Source organism: Trypanosoma melophagium, assembly GCF_022059095.1.
Source record: "Trypanosoma melophagium isolate St. Kilda chromosome Unknown ctg29segment0, whole genome shotgun sequence".
NCBI classification, from domain to species: domain Eukaryota; phylum Euglenozoa; class Kinetoplastea; order Trypanosomatida; family Trypanosomatidae; genus Trypanosoma; species Trypanosoma melophagium.
In genome coordinates, this window is record NW_027125160.1 from 316,175 (window position 1) to 335,611 (window position 19,437).

Below are 19,437 nucleotides of genomic sequence, written 5' to 3' on the forward strand. Positions count from 1 at the left end.
ACTACAGCCCCTTCAGCAGCAACCACACAGTCACGCACACACACACACACACCTATCGCGGGCACCCGCTACACCACGCACGGCTCCAAAGGCAACAACCACCGCCACACACTCACAGACACCCCAGCGCGAAAGCAACGCAACGGACTCAGCCTCCGTTTCATACACCGCCAGCGACTCCAGCCCACCAAGGTCACTCAAAACACACGGACGGCACTGTGCCGCACAACACAGCCATGGGGAGAGTGCACGCCCCAGCAGCGCACACCGGTGACCACAGCAACTCACGCCCCCATTGGGGGTAGCAAGAGCAGACAACGCACTACATACGGCCAACACCCAAGCAAGCAGTATACGCCACCCATCGTGGAAGTGCCTGCGCCGCCAATTCACACACACAGACGGACACAAACATGGAGGAAGAGCGGCATACCACTCCCTCACCCCGGCCCACGCCAAGGTCCACCCCAGCAGGGCACTAAAAACAATGGCAGAAAGACGCACGCAGCGCCACCGTAGGAAACACCCTCCCGGGATCCACACTGCAAGAGTGGCATTCCATCCCTCTTCCAGGAGACTACAAAGACACACTAGCACAGAAGCACAGAACCAAGAAGGAGAAAGAACATCATCAAGATGCAGAGCACAAGCATGGGAGAGAGAATGGCCTGCTGCGCCACTTACACAAGTTACAAAAAGAACAGAAAAGAAAGACACCAAACCGCTGCATGCCTTCTGACACCATTACCCACAAAAAAAAAAGATTTATTTGCTGCAGTACACACACTCCTCAACGGTGCCAATCACGCAGAACAAAATAAAAAATTCATAGACAAGTCAGTATATTATATAATATTTGCAAAATACATCCATCATTAAAGGATATACAGAGTGTATCCTCTTGAGGAAGAAAAAAACAAAATCAGTGTTGAAAAGAGAAACGAGATAAAGCTAAAAGCATCATACATATATAAAGCAATGGTGCAGAAATAAAAAGAAGGAACACATACCTTGTGGTGCCGTTTATCAGTGAAGAGAAAGGAAACTGAAGTATATTTATACCACGCACCCACAGGAACATAAAAAACAAAGAGTATATAGCATTTCAAGGTGTAAAAAAAAGAAGAGAAAGGGAGAGTATAACTTAATGCTACCTACAGGCAGACACAAAATATAAATTGTATGCTTTAGTATCAATGTACATGTGCTGTATGCATGTGCTGCTGACATTACTGCTCCACTAGTGAAGCAAGAGAGCGAGGACCATGGGAAGAAGCAACACAGGGGCAAGGGAGAGCAGGAACAATACACCCATCAACACCCTAATTATCATTGCCCACATCGGCACTTCCACTAGTAGCACCATTACCTCCAGTCCACAGCGGACGTGGCAGGTTTGCTGCCTAATGTACAGTCAACGGGCGAAGACTGGTGCCGTTGGGGGCGATGGTGCACACTTCACTGTACTTGGGGCACTTGATCTTCCCTCTTGCGAATGCTGAAGTCGACAATGGCTCCAGTGATTCGCCCTCTCGGCACTCGTGCCATCCTTCGTCGCCAGCGTACTGCACCTTTACCACACCTTCTTCACACGAGATCTATGATGACAGCTTTGTCAATAGTGTAGTTAAAATCCAATATCAGTTTCTGCATTTTTGTATACACTAATGGTGGAAGATTTTTGAGTATTAATGCGAATTTTTTAGTCACAGACCCTTGGATATTTGTAATCGTTTATAACCTTCGCTGTTTAAATTCATAATATTTCCAAGAAAACGGCATTTACTTTCATTTGATTTATAAGGGTGATCTTCAAAATAGTGTCTTTGTTTTATATATAATGGAGGGTATTTTCCTGCGTACATTTTTTGTTACTTGGAGGTCACTCCCTTTGCTTATGTCGTGGAATGCTTTTTCCTTGGTTTATTTGTTTATTACTCCATTGAAAAAATTAATTTATTATTTCTCCGATATGGTTTTCGCACCATTGTTGCATTTTTTTTTTGCTCAGAAGCATAATCTCAGAGATCTCGTGGTATAGAATGGCTGGAAAATGTTTGATTTATGAGGCCACGCTTTTGGCCCTCTTAAAAGTCAATGAATATTATTAGATGTTATCCATTTCTTGTTAATTTCATGGTATGCTGGGAAATGTTTTTTTTTTCGTTGTTCCTCTATGATAACGACGGGCTCAGACGATTTTGCTACCTTTGGTTTAGCCAGCACCGAAAAAAAAAACATATACCCTCCGAGTCCCCTTTAATTTAAATAAAAAGATCTGTTTTCATCGTTAAGAGTTTGATAATAATAGTATTAGTAATTTATAGATGTCCTTCCAATTGTGAGGTAATGTTTTTCATAATTTATTAGGCGTGGAAGAGAAAAAGTTATCGTTAAAATCAATTGTCAGAAAGAAAAAGCAATTTAATAAAAATGATTTCACGTTGAACCTAAAAACCAATAAGGTTCAAGAATAAAATATAAAAGGAGCTTGCACAAAAAGAAAGAAAAATCTATGCCTTACTTTCACTAGAAAGAAAGAAAATAAAACGAGAAAATATTATTTTGCGTATCTATCCTTGCATTTCCGATAGCTTGCACAATAGATTAATTTACTTTCCCTAGTGGGTTGTTTAATAGTAAATAACAGAAATGACAAAATGGAAGTGCTGAGAAGACCTTTTAACCTGCCTCCCACTCGGGTGGTGTGATGGCCAGGCCGGGTGGGCTTTCAGAAACCCCACGTTGAGACAGGCTGAAAACATGAAAAGAAATAGAATTATCTATCATGAAATCGTGCCAAAATGTTACCATCTGATAAACGTAAGGGCCGACCATTCTTTTCGCAAGCTTTAAAAAAAAAACAAAAAAAAAGAAGGGAGGCGCTTCCCCCCCCGCCCCGGCATCACTCGGAAAAATCTCCACCCCCAGAGCAAGCGCGAGAAAATCACCAGAAACGGGCCGACGGCTACGCTTACGCCCGGCGCCGTCCGTGTTTCTTTTTTTTTTCTTCTTGCGAGGGCCCCGCCCGGGCCGCCGGCAAAAAAAAAAAAAAACGAGAAGCGCGGACGCCCCAAGAATCGCCAGACCGCGCGGGGTGGGCGTGAGTGGTGGGATTCCGCTCTTTTTTTTTTTTTGTGGCTCGGGTCTGGCCCCGCTGTTCTGCGCTGGGTCGGGGGTGATGGGGCGAGGGGGCGGGTCTCGGCCGGGAGGCGGTATTTCCCACGTGGTGCCGTTATTTTTTTCTTCCTTTATTTAATGGCAAAGGTGTTTTTCTTGTTTTTTTTTTTGGTGCTTTTCTTTTCTTTGTTTTTCTGGAACTTGCTTTTTTAAATTCCCACATCTCCCTTTTTTTTACTCTTATTTGTGTTGTGGAAATATAAAAGAAGAAAAAAAAAGGCATAATAACAAAGGGAATTATTTCGTTCCCATTACTTTTATTGAAATATGCGGGATAAGATTAAGGTAAAAGGTACAGTTGTTGAGCTTGATGGCGATGAAATGACTCGTGTTATCTGGAAAATGATCAAAGATGAGCTTATATTTCCCTTTCTGGATGTTCCCATTGAGTATTATGATCTTGGAATGGAAAACCGTGATAAAACCGATGATAAAGTTACAATTGACGCCGCACATGCCATTCAAAAACACGGTGTTGGAGTGAAATGTGCCACGATTACCCCAGATGAGGCAAGAGTGAAGGAATTTAAATTAAAAGAAATGTGGAAGAGTCCTAACGGTACAATTCGAAATATTTTGGGTGGTACCGTATTTCGTGAACCAATTATGTGTTCAAACATTCCTCGTTTGGTGACAACGTGGAAGAAACCCATTGTTATTGGTCGTCATGCTTTTGGTGACCAATACCGTTCTACAGATTTGGTTGTTAACGAAGCAGGAACTTTTGAGATTTGTTTTATCCCTGCGTCTGGAGCCCAACCAGAGGTTCATAAAGTATATGATTTTAAATCTGGGGGTGTTATTATGGGAATGTACAATACTGATGAAAGCATAAAGGAATTTGCAAAGAGTTGTTTTGAATTTGCTCTTAACAAAAAATGGCCTCTTTACCTTTCCACGAAAAACACAATTCTAAAGCGTTATGATGGTCGTTTTAAAGATATTTTTGCTGATCTGTACAAGAGCACCTATGAAGAAAAGTTCAAGGCCGAGAATATTTGGTATGAACATCGTCTTATTGATGATATGGTTGCCTATGCAATGAAAAGTGAGGGAGGATATGTATGGGCCTGTAAAAATTATGATGGTGATGTTCAATCAGACAGTGTTGCACAGGGATTTGGTTCACTTGGATTAATGACATCTGTTTTGATGTCCCCGGATGGAAAAACTGTTGAAGCTGAGGCTGCACATGGTACTGTTACACGTCATTATCGACAACACCAGAAGGGTGAAGAGACGAGTACTAATCCGGTCGCATCTATTTTCGCGTGGACACGTGGTCTTATGCATCGAGGGAAGCTTGATAATAATGAAAGACTCATGAATTTTGCAACTCTTTTGGAACAAGTTGTTGTTTCTACAATTGAATCAGGTTTTATGACGAAGGATCTTGCAATATGTATTAAGGGAATGAATAATGTAAGACGTGCTGACTATTTGAATACCCAAGAGTTTATTCATAAACTCGCATCAGAAATGAAGAAAAGTTTTGAAAAAAGCAAAATCTAAATGAATGGCTTTCGGTCTGACTGACGTGGATTAAGATGAAATAACTAAATAAATAAAAAAAAAATGGCAAAATCATTGAGAGCGATATCTTTTTTTTTATGGCCTGTTGTTATCTTGTTTCACACATGAAGACTGGCGTTTTTTTTCTTCTCGTGTTGTTGTTTTCCCTTTGTTCTATTTGTAACATTTTTTGAGCGAAATAGTGGAGGTCATGTTATGTTTTTTTTGTTGGGTTTTTTTATTTTGGATTTTCGGGTTCCTTTTTTTCTAAATACAGTGATGTATTTCCTGTTGAATTTTTAGAGACTTCATTTGTCATGTGTTGTAAGTATGTCTTTTTTTTTCTTTTGTACTTTTCGATTGGATTGCATTCGATTTTTTTTTTTCCAGGGGTTGAAAATGTCTGAATTTGATTTGTTAAATTTTTCTTCAGGTATGAAAAATGTTGACAGGGATTTAAGAGAAATGGCATTATTTGATTTACAACAGGTATTGAAAACCCCTAGTTTTCAATTTAGTGAAACTGATGCCGGATTTATCATAGACTGGATTTTGCGGTGCCTTTCAAAGGATGAACCTGATAAAGAAGTAAGAAATGCTGCGGTTCAGGTTGTTCCGCAACTTATTCTTTTATGTAGCGAACGACAACAGATTAAATTATGTTCGTTTCTTTGTGCTTCTGCGACTTCCCAAATTGCGGGATTTGGTGAGCGAGGGTATTCAGATATTTTAGATAGTTCTGCATTTGCACTTAAGTTATGTTGTGAATTTATGGCAGAAAGAGCTCGTGTAAGTGTTGAGGTTTGGCAACGCTTGGCTTCAGTTGCACAACATATCAACAATTTGCTTATTTCTAAATTGCAGGGAAATACTGAGGATGTTGTTAAAGAAAGTATTTATGATTCTATTAATGCTCTTATTATGCCATTTGGACGTTTGTATTCTTTTGAGATTCGTGATGCCATGTCAAAGTGTGCGTTATCAGATTTTTCTAATGTCAAGCGTGTCCGTCGTCGTGCAATTACTTGTTTGGGATTGATCTCTTCCTTGTTGAGCGAAGAGGCGTTTGATAACGTTCGTCTAGTTGCGTTTGGAGGTTTAAAAAAAACTAATTCTAATACAGAATTGCTTGCTTTCTTACAATTGTGTGATTCTTTGGTGAAAAGTTCGCCTATTCGTCTGACAATGGACATAGTAACCACAATGAATTTTCTCCTAAAAGAAATTGAAATTCGAACGGTAGATTACGACTCTGATAATGATGATGTATGCGATTCTATAATGAGACTTATGAATAGCATGGTATCTCAGTATCCTAATGAACTCTCTGGGTTACACGGTACTATATTCGATCTATGTCTTTCTTTAATAAACTTTGATCCCAATTATTGTAGCGACAGTAAGGAGAATGGTGGTAGTGATGATGATGATGATGATGATGATGAGGAATATTATGTTGAATTTGAAGAAGTAGATATGTCTTGGAGAATCCGATTATGGTCTATAAAAATTGTTTCATCCTTAATACAGTTTTCTTCCACATCAGGTGACTTAATTCAGAAATTAAAACCATCTCATTTTTTAAATCTAAACGATCGCATAGAGGATGTTCAACTGACATGTATTCAATTTATAAATGCCATTGCTCAGCAATTAGAACCATTAAAGGGATCATTAGTACTTTTTGAAATTTTCGATAGATTATTGGGTTGTGCACATGGCTCTAATCAGAAGGTTGCCATTATGGCGACAAGGTCGCTTCAATCACTTTTAGCTCTTTATGGAGATATATTAACCAAAAATCCCGATAAACTATTTCGTCACTTGAAAGATCTTATGCTTCAGTGCACAAAAGATAGAATATTAATGCGATTTGAAGTTGTAATTCTTTCACAATGTGTAACTGAGTTCGCTTCAAGAAATTCTGCAAATATCTCTCTTATAGTAGACCTTTTGGAGACTTTATTAAATATAGTTGGTACATCCGAATTCGAGAAGTTCAATGATCACATTGTGCAAGCTGCAAAAGCATTAACTTATATTGCCCAAATTGCCGGAAATACTTATCCTGAACGTTACATCACTTTAATGTTTTCTTTGTTAGATACAAAACGGTTAGACACAGAAGTTTCTCGCTATGCTATAGAAGCTATTGGTTTCTGTTTTCCTAAACTTTATTTGATGGTTTCAGATAATTTTGTACAGAATTGTTTGGAACGTTTAATTTCATTGGCAGAATCAAATTTAAATACCGCACAAATGTTGGGTTTAGTAGTAGAACAATCCGTTGGGATTAAGATTCCATCGAACCTTCTGGAACATTTGTGTGGATACCTTGTTAAACATAGTTATTCTCACCAACGAGTTATAGTTTGTGTGGTACGTGACTCTATTAGAAATGGTTCAAATATTACAAATGAAGTTTTGAACCTTGTAATAAGTTTTTTGGAAATTTATGTTGTAACCAGTAAAGATTCTTTACTAATACATACTACCTTTGAATTACTAAATGAAATCTGTAAATATCATGTTGAAGTATCAAACAGAATTTTTGTCGAGGTATTTCCATCGCTTTGGAGAATTTTGCAAACGGGATATATTTATTGTGGATCAGTGTATGCTCGCATAGTGGAAACTGCTTCATTAATTTTGCGTAGTCTTTATGTACAACTACCTCAACAACGCTGTACTTTAGTAAAATTGATTTTGGATCATATTTCTTCTTGTACTGTTCCTGAAATTACTTGTGATCTCTTAAGTGAAATCGCAGCTGAGGATGAAACATTGTTAGAAAAAGTTTTTAACTTTTTTGGGGATAAAGAACCACTTTCATTATTGTGTGCAGGTACAATAGGGCGTTGTCAAACATTACCAGATATCTGGAAAGGTAATCTTATCAATATTCTGGCTAATGGGGGGTCAGAAAAAATGTATCGTATTGGCTTGTTAGCAATTGGACGTGCCGCATCAAACCCTTTAAATGTTTCCTTATTAATGACACTGGTTGAACGTGCGGTGACAGAGAAAAATAATCGCTATTTGTACTGGAAAGCAATCAAAGAAACAACAATGAATGCAGCAGCAAAATTCTCGTTATCCTTACAGTTATCATCATCATTATCCTTGAGTAATCCCAATTTTTGTAAAGATATCGAAAAACGCCTCTTGGAAAATGCACTAGAAGAAGACCCGGAAACTACAGCTTTGGTATTGGGAAGCTTTGCACCATTTAATTGTAATGAGCTTTTTGAAATAACCTCAGCTTGCTTGGATAGCGATTCTGAGTTAAGAAAAGCGGTATGCATATCCACACAACGATATCTACTTTCATATTACAAGGGTGAAAGCTGTGAAGACCAAATATTTAGTATTATTACTAAATCTTTACAGTGTCTAAATCGTAACTCGGGTGTGCAGGTTCGTCTTGCAGCTTTACATCTTTTCGCTACAGTAGCGTCATCAAAGCCTTGTTTTTTGTTAACACCAATAATGCGTGATGTGGTGTATCCAAATCTTCTTTCTGAACTTATCGAGGATCCTAATCTCATCTTATCGATAAATTTAGGAGGTTTTACCCATAGGGAAGACAAGGGAATTGAAATACGAAAATTGGCCTATCAATGTTTATTAATTTTGCTTCGAGATACCAAACGACAACGAGCAGAAGATATTTTAGAGTATTATGGTCAATCTGATAAATTGCTTCAATATCTTGTCCATGGGTGTGGTCCTCAGGAAAAGGGTGAGGTGGATGGTAGTCTGAATAACCAGGCTAAAGCTCTTATTGTACAACTTGTTAAAATATGTCCTAAACTAATTTGGAGTGATTCATTAATGGTACTATTATATAAAAAGCTAAAAGATGCATTGGAGGTAAAAATCGAAAGTACCGCTTCTGATGTTGAGAAAAAAAGAATGGATATGAAATATGCATTGAATTGTGTGATGCATCTTACCGAGAATTTGCCTTTTGTTTATAACCCTGAGTTTCATTCTCTTTTTTTGCTGGCATTGCACTCTCCATTGTTATCAGAGTCAATGAAACTAGTGATATAGAAAGATTTTAGGTTATCATTTGACTTCAATTAACTCTGCGTCAATTGTGGCATGTTCTTATATATATATATATATATATATATATATATATAAGATTGAGTAGAATATACTCAAGTTTTTTTTTGATTCTCGTTTTTCCCCTTTTTTTTCCTTGTGATGAGGAAAGGAACTGAAGATGCTACGCGTAGGTTTACTTTTACGATGTGTTGGAAAGGAACTTGCAGTTGTAGCAAGGCCCACAGATGCTGCTTTGTTAAGTAAAATTCTTTGTCCAACCATTCAACCCACAGAACTTGCTTCTATTGCAGCTGATACAGCAGCAATGGTTCAACGTCTGACTCTTTCTCGGACGGTTATGGTACTCGAACTTTATTCACATCATGGAGTTCGCCATGAACAGTTAATTTTCACCTGTTTATGGAAAATATTCAAAGCAGATCGACCTGTACTGACATGTGAGGAAGACAAAATATTGATGCAGACATTTGCCGCCTTCACTGCAACCGCGTTTAAGCTTATGTGTAAGGAGGGATTTTTGCATGACGCTCAATTATTAGCTATTGCATTAGGAAGATGTATTGAGTGTGCTCCCTTTCTACCGTTTAAGGGTCTTGTCGATGTGTACGAAGGCATGAAGTTTTTTGATCGAAAGTATTTTACGCTTGCCGAAGTAGCACTACAGGCAGAAGAGATAAAGGATAATCAACTAGATAACTCTAGTGAAATGTCTTCCTCTCTCCTTTCGAGTCAACCAAATGTGGTGGATGTCCTTTGTTGTGAGTTAGAGTCACGTTTAAAAGCAAATGGGAATGAGGGATTTCATACTTCTCCCGCAGATATCGCACGGCTCGTCCAATCACTCGCCGTAGTGGGAGTAACAGACGCCAGTAGCCTCTCAGCTCTCCGCAAGGTGATGGAGCCAATAGCACTACCTATTGAAATTGCTTTAAATGTACTGGAGGGTATTTATGCCATTCACAAACGGGTTATGGATGTACTCGATCATGAGGTGGAGGATGATTGGATGCGGAGTGAGCGATCCACACTTGTTCAGATGTTAACGGACAAACTCATCGCACAAAAAGTATTCGCTCCTCCTTCTTCTTCACCTGATCCACAGATGATTTTAGGTTTCCGCCGGTTATTTGAAAAGTACCCTTCCCTCGCTGAGAGTGTTCCGCAATTGTGGGATGCGGTGCGAAATATTCGTCTTTCACACAAACACGTCGTTGCCCAAACAAGAAAAATACACCGACCGAATGATGGATTGTTCGCACAGAAGTATGCCGTGAAGGTGAAACCCATCACGCAGGATAATTCCGCAGTGGAGAAACGTATACCACCGCAGTTTAAGACATGGCGTGGTCCTACTAATGCGGCTGTTAAGAATCAACGGCGAAAAGGACGGGGAACACCACAAAAAATGGCATTTGGTACACGTCGTATTTCAAAGAATTACATAAAAATGAAACGAAAGAAATTTGCTCCAGCTGTGGGTTGAGTGTGCACCTCTATCGCAATATATATAACAATATCAACATCCAATTCGAATAACACTTCATATTCACAATATTTCTCCACGTACACACATGCATTTTTACAGGAACCAAAACAAGTCTGAAAACTGTTCACCTTCGCGATTAGTTTTTTTTTCTAGCAAAAAAAAAGAAAAAAAAAACAATGTTTTGTTCTGAGAACCTTTTTTTTTACCTCTTATGTATTTATCTTTTTATTTTATTTTTTTCCTTCGTTATCTCACAGTATAGTATGGTATAGTATATATATATTATATTATATTTCTCTTTTTCTTTTTTGGAAATCCATTCCAAAAAACTAGTAATGCCACCCAAATCTTCAGTATTTGGCGATGATGAGCGCCCAAGAGATCGTCAAAGTGGAGTCGGCGCCCCTTCTCTCTCGCTGGTCCCAGTGAATAATGCAGCAGCGAAGGTTGTGGCACACAAAGTACTTCCTCCACTTAAGAAAGGTCCATCCTTTCCATTAGCAGTTTGGCCTTCAAGGCAAAAACGTGTTGTGTGTGGGTCTAAAGCTCCACTTGCAGTTCAACTAGAAGCCTTTGTACGGAGGGAACATAGATTGTATGTACAAGAGCATCGAGACTGTACGCATAGTGATACATTACATATAGTTCGAGAAGCATTTTCTGTTATTACTGAACATTTTCTTGAATACAGAGAAATACTTTCCTTTATTCGGGATGAGTATGAGGCAACATTTGAAGAGATTGCTGAAGAACTAAAACGTTTGCGTGCAATAAAGCTTGAAAATGAAAGTGATCGTAGTCTTCATGTGATGGAACTCTTAAGGCAACGTGAGAGTTTTACAACTATTATTAGTAATCAACAAGCACAACTGCAAGCAACTCAGGGATTAATACACTCTTTACGAGAACAAGTTGCAACATATGAACAGTCTAACAAGACACTTATGGCTAGTTTAGAAGTTAAAAAAAAGGAATGTGAAGAAGCTGTAGAGAGAGCAAAAATGATTTCAAACGCTATGATAGAAGAATCTGCTCGAAATGCTCGTTTTATTGCTATTCATAATGCCGATGTACGGGAAATAGGACGTTTAGATGCTCAAGTGACATCTTTAAAAGATAAACTAGAGGATGCTGATAAACGCTTTAATGCTCTGGTGCGACAAATGATGTTTGGTAATACACGACCAACCAATTGGAGAAGTACTGGAAAAGAAGTTACTCCTCAAGTTTCCACAGATTCAGATGAACCAACAAATAATGAAAGGAATGATACAAGTCAGTCTGTTGCTGCTCTTCAGCGTCGTATAGACGATTTACTCTTTGACTACGAACGTCTAAAAGAACAGACATCAGGAGTAAAGAAGGAATCTATATCTGAGTCAGATGCACGACCGAAAGAAAATACAGTAACTGAAGAAAAAGATGTAAATGTTTCAAAAGATATAGCTCTGACTACGTCTAGTAAATTAATTCAGTCTTGGTTAAAGGAGGAGAACCTTACAGAAAGAGAATTAGATGCACTGGATTATTTATTACCACCAGGTATTTGGGACGAAGATCCTCTTGGTTTCCTTAAGGTGTGTCGTCCTGTTCGTAATCTTCACCTCAGAAAAAAAGATGTAGTAAGTATGCTTTGCAGTTTTTGGAGAGATCGTCAATTTAATCGTCAAGTGTTATTAAAGCATTACTTTTTAGAATGGATTCGTGCCAAGGCTGGAACGGATAAAAGTGCAGATGAGATTAGTATGAATGTTCTTTATGTTTGTCAACGAAACCCGGATGATCCTGATTGTCGTGGAATGATGTTAACTCTTCGTTCTTTTCTACCAGAGGATATGATTATATCATGGCAAAAAGATATCAATGAATTAGAAGAAGCATGCCGTGATTGTTCTCACGTAGTTAATGGTACTATTGATGCACCCTTTATTGTGAATGCTTTAAGAATTGTTATGCCAGAAAAGAGATACGTACATATACTACAATTACGACTTTACCTTTGGCGCCTTAGCAAAGAATCAGAAAGAATTCCTATAGACACCCTTTTTAGCAAGGATAGTCACTTTGTTTGGATGTTAAAGAAACAGTTTCTACTTGAAGTAGAGGAATTTACCCTACAAGTAGTTGAAAAAGTCCGTCTAGCTTCATCAGACTCAAAAACTATTCGAGTTCAAGATATTACAGGCACTATAGCAGCACTGGACGGAGGTATTCCAAAAGGTACACTTCACCGCCTTGTGGCAGAGGCAACGCAGTTGTCGGCGATGGAGGTGGCCACAGCAGATGCGAGTTTTACGGTTAAACTACAGCCAGTTCTACAAAGATTCCGTAGTTCTGTACTGTTAAGACGAGCTACACCTCCTGATGGGGAGGGAGCAGATGCTAATCCATTTGCTGCTGAAAGTACGGAATAAGTGAGGTGGATATATATATGTTTGCATTCTTTTGGTTTTCGTATTATTATTATTATTATTATTATTATTGGACCCCTTTGCACTTGCACTTGCGCACACTTTTCGTTTTTATTGTTTTTTTTTTCATGTTTCCTCTTCTGCCTGAAAAATCGATGTGGGGTACGTAGTAGAGGCGTGATATGTACGTTAATTGTATTGGAAAAAAGAGGATTTTATCCCATCTTTTTTTTATTTTGAAAGTCGCGGGGAAGTGTTGCCGATTGTCTTTTTTTCTCGTTTTTCTCCTTCAGGTTTTTTATTGCTTGATTTGTTTAGTTGCTTTTTCTCTTGTACTTGCATTGGTGACTATTATTATTATTATTATTATTATTATTATTATTATTATTATTATTATTATTATTATTATTATTATTATTATAGTAGCTGACGATTCCAATTGGCGGCATTCGTATTTATTGGTTCTTGGACGCTTACTCTATTACAATTCTATTTCTCTCTCTCTCTCTCTCTCTATATATATATATATATATATATATATATATATGCAAACAGAAGGTGTTTATAACGTATATGGGAGTGTTCTCTTCTCAAAAGAAGAAAAAGGAAAAGAAATGATTTCTATTCTTATGATGGGATTTGATTATTTTTTTTTTCCTTGTTATTTATTGATTCCTTTCTTTTCTTTATTTGATATTCTGTTTCTAAAGAGGTGGAGGCGGAGGTGGTAAAGGCACATAATATAAATACATAAATAGATAAAAAATATATATTTGTGTATATTATTTACACATATTCTATACCGAATTGTAGGGAAGAGGGGGAGGAAATATACATAATGCGACGCACTGTGGTGGTACTCAGTACCACTGCTGTTGCGGCCACCACACAAATTTGTGCGTTAACACAGAAACGAGTAGTGGATTGGGATTCACATAATAAATCTTTTGAAATGCGATTATTTAGATTAATTAAAGATCGACTCACCTCCGCTACAGAGCCATTACCAGCGAATCAAGTGTATGCAACAATCGCGAATCCATGTCGTTTAATAGATGAGTTTACACACGCCAAAACCACACGTCGATTAGCTCGTCTGCGAACTTCTTTAGGTTTCTTACGAAGACATAATGTTCTTTTGCATAGTTTGTTATTTTATGTAAAGGAGTCAAAAACATGGAATACAACCGGAGAATTCGGACGACTAGCATTATTTGGAGAATCTCTATTAAAACATGAGGTTCGTACCCGTACACTTCGGTTATTCCCTTCTATAGACGCCGAGAATTATGCCTCTTTAACAGCGGCAATGACAAGTGAGGATGCGTTGTGTGAATTGTTTGATCAGCTCTTAATGCAATCTCTTGTCGGGGCAAAACCGGAAAACGTTAAGAATCGAAGTTGGAAACTAACAAAAGAACAAAAGTGTAATATGTTGTGTGCTGTAGTGGGAGAGATGAGTTGGTTTGCCGCACGAACAAAGGCTACAGACCGAACACACAATAACGCCCTCTTTCCACCGTCGGATGCACTTATCCTGCATGTACTCTCTTGTCATGTACTGGAATGTTTTCCTGCGGAGTTAATCTACACTGTGGTAGAGCCTCGTATTCATCGTATTAAAGAAGTTTGGGTAAATGAACCAATGTCGATTCCCTCGCAATTGCGGCTGAAACCAAGAACTATAGGGGCGTTGTCCTTATCACTATTAAAGCATTCTATAACTGAGGCGGAACAAAAACGTAAGGAAGAGGCAAAAATGGCTACTTTGTGTCAGCCTTCTCTCTCTCCTGATCCTATTATTGGTAGTGTTAGATCCACTATGCAGCCACGGTGGAACTACAAACGTTTTGATGAACGACGATATCAGGTATTAGAGGATGATAGACGTTGCTGTTTACCACTAAAATCATCACCTAATGTAAAGAGTGTTAGTGATTCCGTTTATTTATCCTTAACGGAAGAAAGACGACGAGAGTTAGTCTCAAAGGCGTTTGAAAACAAAAATTAACGCATTACAAAGGTGTACATTTATTGTTATACCTGGTATTGTTTTTTGTTTTTGTTTTTATTATTGTTGTTTATTTTTCTCTCTGTGTGTCTGTATGTGTGTGTGTGTGTGTGTGTGTGTGTGTGTGTGTGTTTGTTCGCATTTTGCGTGTTGAGTTTTGACTTTTTTTTCACAGAACAATAACAACAACCACAACAACTAGAAAAAAAAATTATCTTTTTGATAATCTTACATGGATGATCTCTCATTGCAATATATATATATATATTTTTTTTTTTTTCTTTTCTCTTCTACCCTCTAACCTCTTCTCTCTTCTATTCTTTTAGTATCAGATTACATTTTTTTTCTCTTTATTTTTATTTCCATTCCTCTTTTTACCCTGTTATATTTCTACTTACTACTACAAATATTCTTTGATTTGCACCTTCCCCGCAATGCAGCCGAGTTTCATCATGTTTGATGCTTGGGTCTCGCCAGATCGTCCAGTCTCACCAGTGAGTTCCGCCTCTTCAGCGGAAGTAACCGCTGGACACGACATCTCCACTATAAATCGCACCCTTGATGTTTCTTCTATTCACGATGATGCGTGTTTGATGGATGTAGGCGTGCGGTATTGGATACGCGTTACTCACCTGGATGCAAGTACAACCAGTAAAACACTTAAATATATGTTTTACCCATACGGCGGTGATGAGGCATTTCTTATCTGGGAAAATGGAGTTGTGGGGTATGTTGGATTTGAGAATAAGTGTATGACAGATCTCGCCGTAGAGAAGATGGATGCATTTATTCCATGCCGTCAAACACAGCCACTAAGTGTTACACCTGTAACATTGGAAGAAGTTCTTATTGCCAAAAACACCGCCCCTTTTTCAAATCAGAAGAGTTTGATACAATTACTTTACTCGGATTGTCCTGTAAATATTATTACCAATGTTATTGAATATCATAAACAACCAAGTTCTTGTGCTATTGAATTGGTGGATGAAATTCATCGAGGTCCTGCTTCAATACTTTCCCGTGTTTTGGGAGCATTTTCTGGACTAAAACAAAGTTGGATTTCAATGGAAGAATTTCGTGAAGCCGTTGTTCGACACTTATTACGACACATCGTTGGTTATGACTCAAGAGATACAAGCACAAACTGTGGCCTAATGATAGGCGAGTTATTTTTGATGGGATTCTTAACAGGTGATCCATTTCATTTGGCCTCACGTATATTTGAACGTGGGGTTCACTGTTCATCGCAGATTGATAATATCTGCGCTATTGCCCAAACCTGTGCTTCTATGCCATTTCCAATATCTAAAGCCTCTTTCTGGGCAATGATGGGACAAGCCTCTCTTCAATTGGATGATCCTCTGCGTACCACGATTCGAAATCATTTACGACAATTTCAACATACCACAGGGGTATTTTCTCCGCTTCAGACCGTTACACCAAATAAAAGTTGGAATGCTCATAGCGTGAATAGCTCATCTTATACATTACCGGAGTCAAAATCGAAAACCGTATATATTTCCCATCTTCCTCCACTTTTATCACAACAGATGTTTATGGAATTATTGACTATGTGTGGTAAAGTTAATAAGGTTCGTATATGTCGTGGAAACGGATACTGTACACTTTTTGCATTTGTGGAAATGTCTACTGCTGAAGAGGCGAAGGCAACCCTTCGACTTAGTCGGATGAACATACTCGGATGCAGTATTCGCGTACAGATTGCACGTAATCCAATTCAAGATGCTCAAGGAGATGATGCTGTTATTGATGCTAGTGGTATCACTACACGAAGTTGCTTATTTGGGCAATGCGTGGGAACTTTGGCAACCGCAGCAGAGATTGGCGGAAAGAGTACCAGCAAGTAAAATTGCACCTTCATAGAGTGAGTTAATGGGAGGATACAGAGTTATTCCTATTATTATTATTATTATTATTATTATTATTATTATTATTATTAAAGTATATATATATATATATATATATATATATCAGATTCTTCTTTTTTTTTTGTATTATAGAAAAGTGCTTTGTCTCATTTTTCTTCTTTTCCTTGATAATTATGTTTCCCTTCTTCTGTATTTTGATTCTTTTCAGTTTTTCTTTTGTAATTATTTTATTTGGCTCACTTTCCTCGCCACTCGAGACTCAGACACTGCATAGACGTATCCCGTTTTTCATAGAGTTTATTATTATTATTATTATTATTATTATTATTATTATTATTATTATTATTATTATTATTATTATTATTATTGTCACCATCTTCAGATGCATTGTGTCACTTTAAGACATAACTCGGTTTTTCTCAAGACACGTGACAGAGAGCCGGTTCTGTTTATTATCAGTACACTTTCACTCACCCATCAGTCTCTGTGCATTTTAAGAGAAGGGAAAGAAAGATAAAAAAGATATATATATATATATATATATATCATTAAAGAAGAAATTCAAACAACCTTTTTGTTTTTTTTTTTTCGGGGGCGGATGCAGAAAACGAAAAGAAAAGGAAACAAAAGAAAGGTGTGAATTAAGTGAATTTGCCTGTATTTATTCATTTTTTGCCGCATTTTTCTTACTTTTTTTTTTCTAATTCTTCTTTTTTGCTTTCCTCAATATCTTATTCTAACTTATATATATATATATATATATATATATATAATTAAAAATTTAAAAAAATGGGCACTAGCGATGCTAAGGGTTCCATTACGCTGGCTATGCGCATCCTCACAAGTGGCCCTCGTACAGGTTAATGAGGGGCCGGTGGCTCTCTGTTGTGTGGTCCCATCCCACTGCGAAGTCTCATCATGGGAGTTTGATGCCACTATTACAATTACACCTCAACTCGCTGCTGCATTAACGGCACAAGATTTTTTCCCTGTAGAAACGCATGATGTTTATTTTTTAAACGGTTCTACTCAAATAAAGAGACGTTTCGTGGAAGCACCAGTCGGTGCTAAAGATGGAGCTCACACACTTCGCATTCAAACACCACACTATACTTATATAGCGAAGACAGTTATTCTAGAAGGACCACGTGTGAGTCTTAGAGGGACTGTAGACCGTCTTTTTGCTAATTTAATAGGTCGTTATATTATTGTAAACTGTGATATGGAAATGGATGGTAAACGATATCATGTTCATTCTGTTGAACTTCAAAGTGGATATCGGGGTTTGGCTTTAGTATCATCAACTACACGTGTAAAAGTTAATAATAAAAATATTATTTCTACTCATGATTCCGGTATACTCATTGGAGTGAGTGAACAAATATCTCAATTATGTACATTGTTAAAAACCATGGAAAATTGTCCTGGAAATTGGATGGGTGTGTCTATATATTCCTCAGAGGGTTGTGGAGCCTTGGAGTTAATAGATCACTGCGTAAATGAGTGTCATGCCGTAGTTGTAAATTGGTCTCCCACTACTATTTGGGAAAGAAAGGAAAAATTATGGGGTGCACGTCTTGTGGTATTATGTCTATCAACTATGGATATCCTCTTTCCATCATCAGAAGATGCTTTATCAAAGTTAACACTAAGAACGCTTTTACGTGATATAAATCGTTTAATAGAAGAACACAATGGAGTGAAATCTTCAGTAGTTTTAGTTGGTATTACTTCTAGTAGAACTTCTGAAGTAGTTTCCTCACTTTTTTCTACAAAGATAACAATAGAACTCCCAGATGTTGACTTGCGAGCTGCTCTATTATCACATGTACGAGGTGGTGATAAGGAAAATTATATGGGTGAAGCTCATACACTTGTAGGATACTCTAGTACGGCAGTTCTTGAAGTTGCTCGAAACCCCCCTCGTAGTTATAAACCGCCTATAAGAGCATTACAATGGTCAGAAATTGGAGGACTTGAAGATGTAAAAAATCGCTTACGTCGTGCTTTAATCCTTCCAAGATTACAACCAGAAGCTTTTACCCGATTTGGGGTTGAACCTCCTCGTGGAATTCTTTTATATGGACCTCCAGGATGTGCAAAGACGAGTTTAGTTAAAGCGTTATGCTCTGAGGGGTATTTTGCCTTTATTTATCTTGATTCTGCAACACTAATTAGCGCCTATGTTGGTGAATCAGAAAGACTTTTACGTGATGTCTTTCAAAAGGCTTCCCAACAAAAACCATGTATTGTTTTCTTTGATGAAGTGGAAGTATTAGGTGGTAAACGAGGCCTTGGATCACGTGATGGGGATCATGCACGTTTACTTTCAACTTTACTAACCGAAATGGATGGATTTGCTTCTTCAAACGGTGTTTGTTTCGTAGGAGCTACCAATACACCACATCTTCTTGATAGTGCACTACTTCGTCCTGGACGGTTTGATTATTTAGTATATGTTCCTCTTCCAACACGAAATGATCGTCATCAAATTTTACGGCTAACACTTGCAGGTACTTCAGCAGATATTAACATCTTGGCTGATGCCACAGAAGGTTTTAGTGGAGCTGATCTTTCTTCACTTTCCTCGCAAGTTCTTCTTGAGGTTTTGGAACAAGCAGAAGAAAACAGTATCCCTACTTGTTTAAATGATTCAACCGCATTAACTGATCTTTTTTTGACTCGTTTAAAGACATTTCATAAAACAACATACGATGTTGAGGCACTTGAACAGTTCCACAGAGATTGTTCTTCTTTTGGCAGTTCCATGTGATTCTATAGGTTGAAACAAAACGAAAAAAAAAAAGAAGAAGACAGTGTTTTTTTGTTTTGTTTTCTAGTTACTATTGTCTATTGCTTGTTCAAGTTCACTTT

The 19,437-nt window shown here is 37.9% G+C and overlaps 7 protein-coding genes across 7 annotated transcripts; all 7 read left to right on the forward strand.

The window, feature by feature from the left end:
* Positions 1–3,447: 3,447 nt before the first annotated feature.
* On the forward strand, positions 3,448–4,692 carry LSM04_003317 (Isopropylmalate dehydrogenase-like domain; the record flags this gene model as incomplete). Its single annotated transcript, XM_067331829.1, has 1 exon — positions 3,448–4,692. One exon carries the CDS (start codon positions 3,448–3,450, stop codon positions 4,690–4,692), a length of 1,245 nt encoding a protein of 414 aa, XP_067190183.1.
* A 399-nt stretch (positions 4,693–5,091) lies between these two features.
* LSM04_006852 (TATA-binding protein interacting (TIP20)) lies at positions 5,092–8,748 on the forward strand (the record flags this gene model as incomplete). Its single annotated transcript, XM_067331830.1, has 1 exon — positions 5,092–8,748. One exon carries the CDS (start codon positions 5,092–5,094, stop codon positions 8,746–8,748), a length of 3,657 nt encoding a protein of 1,218 aa, XP_067190217.1.
* A 175-nt stretch (positions 8,749–8,923) lies between these two features.
* On the forward strand, positions 8,924–10,249 carry LSM04_007575 (uncharacterized protein; the record flags this gene model as incomplete). The annotated part of the gene is made up of 1 exon (XM_067331831.1): positions 8,924–10,249. The coding sequence occupies one exon, from the start codon at positions 8,924–8,926 to the stop codon at positions 10,247–10,249; it is 1,326 nt and encodes a 441-aa protein (XP_067190231.1).
* Positions 10,250–10,587: 338 nt separating this feature from the next.
* LSM04_009507 (Translin-associated factor X-interacting protein 1) lies at positions 10,588–12,666 on the forward strand (the record flags this gene model as incomplete). Its single annotated transcript, XM_067331832.1, has 1 exon — positions 10,588–12,666. One exon carries the CDS (start codon positions 10,588–10,590, stop codon positions 12,664–12,666), a length of 2,079 nt encoding a protein of 692 aa, XP_067190264.1.
* Positions 12,667–13,501: 835 nt separating this feature from the next.
* LSM04_000072 (uncharacterized protein) lies at positions 13,502–14,674 on the forward strand (the record flags this gene model as incomplete). Its single annotated transcript, XM_067331833.1, has 1 exon — positions 13,502–14,674. One exon carries the CDS (start codon positions 13,502–13,504, stop codon positions 14,672–14,674), a length of 1,173 nt encoding a protein of 390 aa, XP_067190128.1.
* Positions 14,675–15,108: 434 nt separating this feature from the next.
* On the forward strand, positions 15,109–16,542 carry LSM04_009547 (RNA recognition motif domain; the record flags this gene model as incomplete). Its single annotated transcript, XM_067331834.1, has 1 exon — positions 15,109–16,542. The coding sequence occupies one exon, from the start codon at positions 15,109–15,111 to the stop codon at positions 16,540–16,542; it is 1,434 nt and encodes a 477-aa protein (XP_067190265.1).
* An 823-nt stretch (positions 16,543–17,365) lies between these two features.
* On the forward strand, positions 17,366–19,336 carry LSM04_004286 (ATPase; the record flags this gene model as incomplete). Its single annotated transcript, XM_067331835.1, has 1 exon — positions 17,366–19,336. One exon carries the CDS (start codon positions 17,366–17,368, stop codon positions 19,334–19,336), a length of 1,971 nt encoding a protein of 656 aa, XP_067190197.1.
* Between the last annotated feature and the right edge of the window lie 101 nt (positions 19,337–19,437).